General features: G+C 37.2%; 1 protein-coding gene across 1 annotated transcript in view; it reads right to left on the bottom strand.

The window, feature by feature from the left end:
- Positions 1-364: 364 nt before the first annotated feature.
- The window catches only part of LOC145769003 (myoferlin-like), a 249,109-nt gene continuing 240,748 nt past the window's right edge, over positions 365-8,725 (bottom strand). Inside the window, exons 43-46 of the mRNA XM_082580605.1 lie at positions 7,650-7,834; positions 5,622-5,731; positions 5,143-5,290; positions 365-731 (exon numbers count right to left, since the gene is read on the bottom strand). Coding sequence (XP_082436731.1) covers positions 702-731; positions 5,143-5,290; positions 5,622-5,731; positions 7,650-7,834 — 473 coding nt within the window. The 3' untranslated portion in view covers positions 365-701. The remainder of the gene's footprint in view (positions 732-5,142; positions 5,291-5,621; positions 5,732-7,649; positions 7,835-8,725) is intronic.

Here is an 8,725-nt window from a genome sequence, read left to right as displayed (position 1 = left end):
AAAAATATATATAGGCCTAGGCCTTATAGACTAAAAAAAGAAATTAAGCAGATTTTAAAATAAATACTTTGAAATTTTTTTCAGAGCCAACTTGAAAGATCCACAAAAAAGTTGAAAAGATCCGGAATCGGATCGCGATCCGCCATTTGGCCATGCCTGCTCTATTTGATAGTTGTCAGATTTGAGCTCAGCGCACCAGAGTTACTTGGAAATGATTGTTAGTTGGTCTTAAAAAAAGTTCTTGTTGACAAGTCATCTGCGTAGTAGTTCGATGCAATACCACGCTTAGCAATCATATTATTTCTTTTAATTTAAAAACAAATGAAACAGCTAAGAAGTAGCAAGCTAAAATATCCGAGTTACAAATATGTCATATCTCCAAAACTATATAGGCTATATACGTCATTTAAAGTGGAATAAACATTTGGATAATTTTTAAGAAAAGTCATAAAATTTCAAAAGTTTTGAATACGTAGTTCTTTAGCACTGAAAAGTAGCCTGCACGAACCGAACCCCTGCATAGGATAAAGGTGTTCGAATTCGAAAATTAAATATGTGAGAACGTTCTCAGTCTTGAAACGCACAAGCCCTGCAGCCTCATAGCTTTTCATTTGGTTTTCATTCACTCTTTTTTTTCTTGTAAAATAACAACTTTGAGTCCTTCTTGCGAATATAATGATGTCAGTATGATGCGAACTATCTCATCTTATAATCCTTTGCGAAAGAGCAACCTGAAAAAAAGCAAACCTTTGTTGATAAAATAAACATACATTATTACACCTACATATAGAAATCCCATCAACAACCCAACGTTACAGTATAATTTAGATTGCTTTTTGTTCCATCAGTGGTATACTTACAAGGTGTAGTATATCACTATTGTTTACCAATCTGTTTGCAGATAGTTTGACTGTATATTTTTCCAACACAAAACCACAAAGCATTGCATTTTATGTTTTTGATATTCATGGAGATCACACTAACAGTGATATACCTTGCAAACAAATCCATGGATTAACAATGCAATTGAAACAAAAAACGAAGTAAAATTACAAAACCTTTTTAATTGATGCTTAATTAGTTTTACAAGACTTTTTGTTTTTATTAATAAAAAATCAACCAGGTTTGGTAACTACAAAAATTTATTGGTAGAGCTTTCGCCGCCGTAAAGGCGGCTTCATCAGTACTCTTATTCAAATAGAAAAAGATTCTATTTGAATAAGAGTACTGTGAAGCCGCCTTTACGGCGGCGAAAGCTCTACCAAAACCTGGTTGATTTTTTATTGATTATTATACGTTTGGTTGAATCCTCTCACATGGATCCTACAATTATTGATGATTAGCAATTCCCATAACACCGAGAAGCCAGAACTGAGGTTAAGAGTCTGCAGAAATCTTTTATTACTATTACTTTTTATTTTTTATTGGCAACTTTCCTATTCTGTTAACGACCCGATTAAGTGTGAAGCGACAAAAGTCAAGCTGTTATAGCAATTTTAGTGAAAGTCTACCGAGCATTTGGTGAGGAATTCTATTTCCAATTTGAGAAAAGTTTAAGGCCATTGCGGAGAAGAAAGTGTAATTGGAAATAAATTGAAGTTCTGGTCAAGGAAAAGGCGAAGAGCAAACTTGGACTGGAAGCACAGCAAAACCGACATAGATTTTTGTGTTGACTTTGTTTATAGAGACGTAGTGAGATGTGAAAGGCACAGGTGAAAGGCCTGGTGAAATGCACTTGCAATTGGAAACTATTTTATAGCGATGGGGAGAAATTCATTTAACGGTGTCTGCGAACGCTGTATAAGCTATTCGTACTAAATGTTGTGTAAATAACTTTTAGATTTCTTGACAGAAGCATAAACGAAGTATGGGCATGGATGAGGTTGCGTGCTACCGTGCAAGACAGAGAAACATTATTTTTAGTATTAGTGTGAAGACTCATAGTTAGCTTAGAAGTGCAATGCATACAAAATGATGTTGGAGGATCAGAGATCAAAACCAGGGAAATTAAGAAAGTACCAAAAAGTACAAATTACGCCATCTTGGTTCTGAGAGTAGGGTATGCTATGCAAAAGTGTTGCTAGATCTTTTTTTATTTCCTGACAAAATGGTATTTTTAATTACGTTGCTCAAATGTAAACCAATGCTTTCCAGTTAAACCTATCCCAAAATTTGTAATCTTCAAAAAGATAATGTTAAGAAATTTCTTAAAACATCATCAAACTAAGCCTAAGCCTGGATACGACAAAATACATTATCAATGTGATGGGTTTTGTAAACTTAGGTTATTTAACAATGTCATGCTACACTACACATTGTCTCTTACAGGTACAAAAACTTAGGCATGCAACCCCAATTTTGCACTTTGACAGGTGTCACATTTAGCCATCATCTTACACTTGCAAGTCTTCGTCAGTCTTTTCAAATGTTGTGCTCTTGCATCTGTTGTCCACCGAATGCTCAGCTCATTCTGCAATTTAACCCAACCCCAACGTTCAACAGATAGACAAACGGACTGATTTATAGTGTTTTTCCATATCCATCCTGCCTGATAAGCGCTGCGATGAACATTGTAGAGTCAGGCATCAAGTGTAGGTGGAAGGTCCCTTAATTCATTCGATGATGATGAGACGAACAGCTCATACCCAAGTCGATTCAAGTTGGCCTCTTTTTTTTTCTAATGCAAATGAAACAAAATCTGTAATAGCTGATATGTTCTCAGTCAGACATGCTTCTGATGGTAGCCAGCTAAACCTTTGAAAAAGTCTTGTGAGTTGTTCCACTTTAGGATATTGCTTCCACATATGGAACCAGCTGCGTTTAGAAATCTTGTAAAAGGAGCTTGTTGCATCTCCTTCAGTAAATGCATGAAAAAACATTATACCCAAGCAGACAACCTCTCCTAAATGATTGCACGCAGCATTGGTGGACATGGGGATGGTCTGCCTGTGTTTTCCAGAGCCAATATCGACAGTTAGTTGGGTGTTGGCAATCCAATCAATAAACTGCTTCATGAAAGCAAGGAGGATGATAATTACATCTGCATCCACAGTCCGTACACATAGTGTTGACAAACCACTTCGCAACATATCCTTAATGTGGCAAACAATCCTGTTATCAGCCTCTTCTAAGGCAAGACGATCACCATAGCTTGTATCATAATTGCCAAAATTGGCCCAAATACTACTACCGCTAGTGATGCAAAAGTATTTTTGCCATGACCAATGATGCTCTTTGCTGATGTCAGCAATAAGTTGGTTCAATCTCGTTTTGTTTGCTGAGTTTGTGAGATATGAGCCAGAAAAGTTTGGCGGTAAAAGATCCTTTTTTTCAAACTTAAGTTCTGGGCTAGTGTCCGACCCACGTTGTTTCCTTGTAATGCTCTTCATGCTTAAGGCGTGGTATTGATCTGCAACCAAGCCAACTCTGTTTGCCACAAGCTTTTCTCCCATGCTGGCTGTCTCATTTAAGACCATTAATGCAAATTCCTCAAATGTAGAATTCTTTTCCACGGTAGCAGCTTTGGCTGGAATGATGACAGAAAGATCAACCACAAGCCCATCTGCCTTTTCTGGATAAGTGACTGACTTACTTGTCAAGCAATCAACGATCCTTGATTTTGGGTTGTGATATAGTAAGCCATCTGTAAGCTTTCTGTATAGCTTTTTACAATCCTGCACAAACTGCTCGATAAATGCCACTGAACTTTCTTGGTATTGTTTGGCCATATTCTTACCATCGACTTTCTCCAGGTAGTGAATCAGCTCTGGAAGAGATATCTCGATCTTGCGTAGAAAGTCTACGCAAGATAGCCATAAAGTGTTCAAACAATGGACTGTGTAACACTTGGATTTCCTTTAAGTCTTGTATGAAGACCGACGACCACTGAGCATAATTGATGTGATCCAATGCAAAAAATAGAGGTATTAATTCTGCCATTGTGCTTATGAAAAGTGGAAGGTTAGCCTCTCGCAAGGATCTCACGTACAGTAGAACTGTTTAAATTATGATTTGTAGAATGTTGAACCAATACTTGAACATGTACTGTCATTACTTTTAGACAGCCAATCTTGAAATGATTGTTGTCCGTCTTCATGTTCTAATAGTTCATAAGCATCCTTTAAAAGTTTTCAAGCATGCACAGGGCGGGCTGGTGTTTGTTTGCCCAAATTGTGATTGTGATGGCAAGCTTTGAGTCTATTTCACACATCCTAAATATGGTATTTTTTAGAGGTAGTATTTTCAAGCCTGGCGTAACTATAGGCCTGCCTTCGTCTTCTTGTGTGGCTATTGGCTATGTGACATTTTGCTTTCTTGCCCTTTCCAATGACATTTTATTTCTTTCAAGTTGGCAATGTAGGCTACTGTTTTTGAATATGTGTTGTAACCATCCCTTTGTGTTGTAACCATCCCTTTGTGTTGTAATCATCCCTTGGTGTTGTAACCATCCCTTTGTGTTGTAACCATCCCTTTGTGTTGTAACCATCCTTTTGTGGTGTAACCATCCCTTTGTGTTGTAATCAGAGCTGTTATCGAGAGGATAAATTGGCTTCGATACCAATGCGATCATCGGACCCAAAATTGAGACTTTTCTTAAAAAAGTGCCCTATATCCAAAGAATACACAATGGCCTTTTTAAGTTGCTGGGTCCCTTGGAAAGTTACGACCCCCCACAATCAACTCGGACCCGTGTCTAAAAGTACCCCTAGACCCCACTGTCAATGCTACTGATTGTAACAACCATACTCGATATAAGCGATGGTTGTAACAAACCTGCAGCATAATCAAAAATTTAAAGGTTTCATTTTGTAGCACTAAGCTATGAGCAGTTGCTGTGAAGTTTTTAAAAAAAATGCAAAGAAAATTAAAAAAATTATGACGTTTATGAAAAAAAGTGTCACTTTCATACCGGGTTTCTCCTACTTGGTTTTCTGTGTTTGTGGTGCAAAAATAAATCAAATTTATATTATAACTGTATTTGAAAATAGTGCCAAGGAAAAGTTTTTATTATTTAGCAAAGAATAGGAATTCCTTTGATTTCATCACATCTACTTAGATGTTAAATGTGATGAAAATAGCAAGCAGCACAGAGCAAGCAGTAAAATAATTGCACAGCAGTGTTACTAAACCAATAGGACGTACCGGGAAAGCATACACGAAAAGGACCACGAAAACAAGAAAGATGATGACCAGGAGGGCTCCTATGATCACCCAACGATATTTCCGCCAAATGATGTAACGCAAAGACTTGAGAGGTGATGTGAACCAAGCGAATGACGTCGCTGGCCGTCTGCAAGAAAAGACTTGTTATTGTGAATGTCACAAATATTGTAAATTAAACGTCTATCCTCAAGATGAAGACAGTACCGGTAGTTTAATGTTAAAGTGCACTAACGTAACTAGATTATTAAGTACAGCTAGTCTCCACTTTTAGGATGTCGCTTTAATCCGGTATTACCCATCTTATTTGTTTTTGATTGGAGGTATAAATGGTATGCTTACCTCACAAACATAGTCTAACTACCAACATCAGAAGCACTCATTGCTCACGCAAGTCAAGCGATTTGATAGAATTCCATAAATTCACAAACAAACCTTTGACAGTTTTCTAGTCAACCTACATGGGTTTATCCAGTTTTGGATTTAGATTAGGTTCATCACGACCCAAACCTGCCGGTCGCTCCTGATGTTCTTGCTCAGTAACGATCTCTAGTGACATCTCCACTTTTCCCTAAATGTCAGAAATGTAGCTAAAAGGGTTATTAAACTCTTTATAATATTTTCTAACAGTCCAGGCTTTCAATGCATAGTGATTTTTTTCTCTGATGGTTATTTTACAAACTTGTTCCTTTATAACATGCCTACTAGTCTACTGTGTTGCGTGCATTGTTATTATTTAAGTAGCTATCATTGCATAATTTATGTAACCCTAGATTTTTGATAAATTTTGCATTATTGTAGAAATAAACATCTGAATAAACTACAAGTTCCAATATTACGAAAAAAAAAATATCACGCTAGGCACAAAATTTTCTTTCTAAATACTTTTATACCGTTGCATTCAATCTGCAGTCAGCTTATATCCAGAATATAATAGTGCTAATGTGTATTTATATATAGGTTTTGTAACTGTTATTTTATTTCGTTTTTGTTTCACATTTCCTGTCTAGGCCAGCAGTTCTCAAAATGTTTTTCACAATCTTCCCTTACAATCCCGAAGACTTTCAATTTCTCCTCAACAAAAATCACAAACAGTAAAAATGTTGATTTTTTAAAAATTGAATTAATGATTTACGCAAAGCAAGTTTAATTTTAAATCTTATGGGGCGCTTGCAACACCCGGATTTTGGCATTAGGCTACATTGGACATAACCCTTAATACAACAAACTTTTCACAAATATAGCTCCACACAAAAACCAATCTCATCCAATAACTGCAGGAACTAATTAGAGTTCAAATCAAGATATATGGCATACTACGTACTTTAAGCTAACCCTTGTAGAGTGGCCTACTGAGCATCTTTTGGGCACACTCTTTCCATGAAAACAAAGTTGATGTGGTCCTACAGCTGCGAATCACAATGCATTCGATCGGTGGTACATTAAAATTTACCCCAAGATAGTGGTTACCAACAATGCGCAATAACTCCTCACGACAGATTGATAGAAGACCAGCCACTTTGTGCATTAGCAAATTATGTCCATTGAGCTGAAAGCTTCCCAGTTGCACAACAATTGAACCAAGGATCATAAACTTTACAAAAAAGGAGGCATTTATTTTACTAAACTGACAATTTTTTAAATTGATAATGAGATACCTCAACATCATCATCTAAATGTTAAGTTTGACATGATGATACAAACCTATAGCCAAGAGAATGAAAACAAGTAGGCTAGTAGGCTGAGTCGTGGACGTCGTTGTAATAGCATTTGAGAGGGAAGCCAAACGCTGCCTGACAAGATGAGACCTAGATGGGATTGCCTTAATACGGTACTGGTTTTAAAGCCAAATTTGGTGTTTGTTTAATCAGGTTAAAAATGGCACGGTTGCAACATCTTAGGCTATGGTAGTAATCATGCTGTTGACAAAGTCATCCCAAAATACAATATTATGAAAAGCATCATCAAGATTCGTGAAAAGTTGCCTTTTCAAACTTGATATTTTGTAAATAGGCAAATTGATAAAACTGCGAATTGATAAAACTGTTTAAACTATTTCAAATGATAAAAAAAAATTAAAAAACACCAAAGACACTTTAAAATGCCAAACGCAGTAAAAACAAAACGTCAAATTTCTAACATTTTGCTTCACAACCGCCAATATTGCAATTCTTTTTAGGCCTCTTGTTGTCTGGCAGCGTTTGGCACATTTCAGATGCCATTATAGCGACGTACACGGCTTAGTAGACTTTCTGTGGGGAATGCTTTCATAAAATCAAGAATGTGTTCCCTACCTAAATAGCTTACTGTGAAAAATTTAAAAGTATGAAAACTTGACAACAGCAACTGAAATAATATTACAAGATCAAAGAAACTGTCAATGATTTCAAAACGGTAAGTTGCCTCACTGCAGTAGCCAGTTTTTTTGTGTAGCCTACCATTGCAAGTTATGTCCATATTTAGCTTATGATTCGTGCTTTGTAACTCACCGCCAACTTTCTTTCACCATCCAAGATCTTGTAGAGAGGCCACCAGCCTCTCAGCAGTTTTTGTTCAAATAAAGATATGACTTCTACTTTGCAGTTTCCATTTAAGTCAAGTAGATTATCCATTGTGCATAAGCTTTTGAATTTAGAACACCGAGGCATTTTGTGTAAAGTTAGCGAGACCTCACCTGTGACCAAAATAACTCATAGTCAATGACGGTGGTTTAAAATAATCATAACTTAAACTCTTTTACTACTGAAAACACTGCGTAGGTTTTGAATGATCAATTCCACCTTTTTGTACCTTGAATCATCAGTGACCCAGTTCTACCAAAGATTTCTCTAAAACATCCATTAAGTTTACATGTACAATGGTTATCAACGTCTTGTCGTTTGTCTTGATTATACAACAGTTTCAAACACTAATATTTATAACTACCCACATCTTGCCTCCCGAAACACGTCATAAACAACATCAACATACGAATACACCGGATCTGCCGAATACAAATTTCTGAACTTTCATCTTACATTTTTCAAGATGCATCTGCTTAAACGCGGATACAACGAAAACCTCATCAATGTTAAAAAAATCTGTTGGACCAAAAAAAGTATTGACCAAATGTCACTGCGATCTTACAAAGACTATCCTTCAACGCAACGGAAGAGAAAGCGCAACCATCAGCAGGAAACACGGTCTCGCCACGTTTGTCCATGAGCAACTGAGCTGGACGCCAATAGACCAATCCAGTGCCCAATCGGAGATAGAGTGGCTATGCATAGACATATCAGGCTATCACATCATCACTGTCTATAAGCCACCACCCTCACGCTTAACACTAACAGCCATCCCAGTGTTCTCCCAACCCAGCCTCTGTGCTGACGATTTTAATTGCACCACGTTGACTGGGGCTACAACACCACCAACACCGACGGAGAAAACCTGGCCTCATGGTCAGCCAATAATAACCTCACCCTACTGCACGATCCCAAGGGTGCAGCGAGCTTTTTCTCCGGACGCTGGAACACTGGCACAAACCCCAATCTGGCTTTCGCAAGTGATGACCCCGATAATTGCT

The sequence above is a fragment of the Aplidium turbinatum genome, chromosome 4, assembly GCF_918807975.1.
Source record: "Aplidium turbinatum chromosome 4, kaAplTurb1.1, whole genome shotgun sequence".
Lineage (NCBI taxonomy): Eukaryota > Metazoa > Chordata > Ascidiacea > Aplousobranchia > Polyclinidae > Aplidium > Aplidium turbinatum.
Note: the sequence above shows the minus strand (reverse complement) of the source record. Positions and strands in the feature narration are given on the sequence as shown.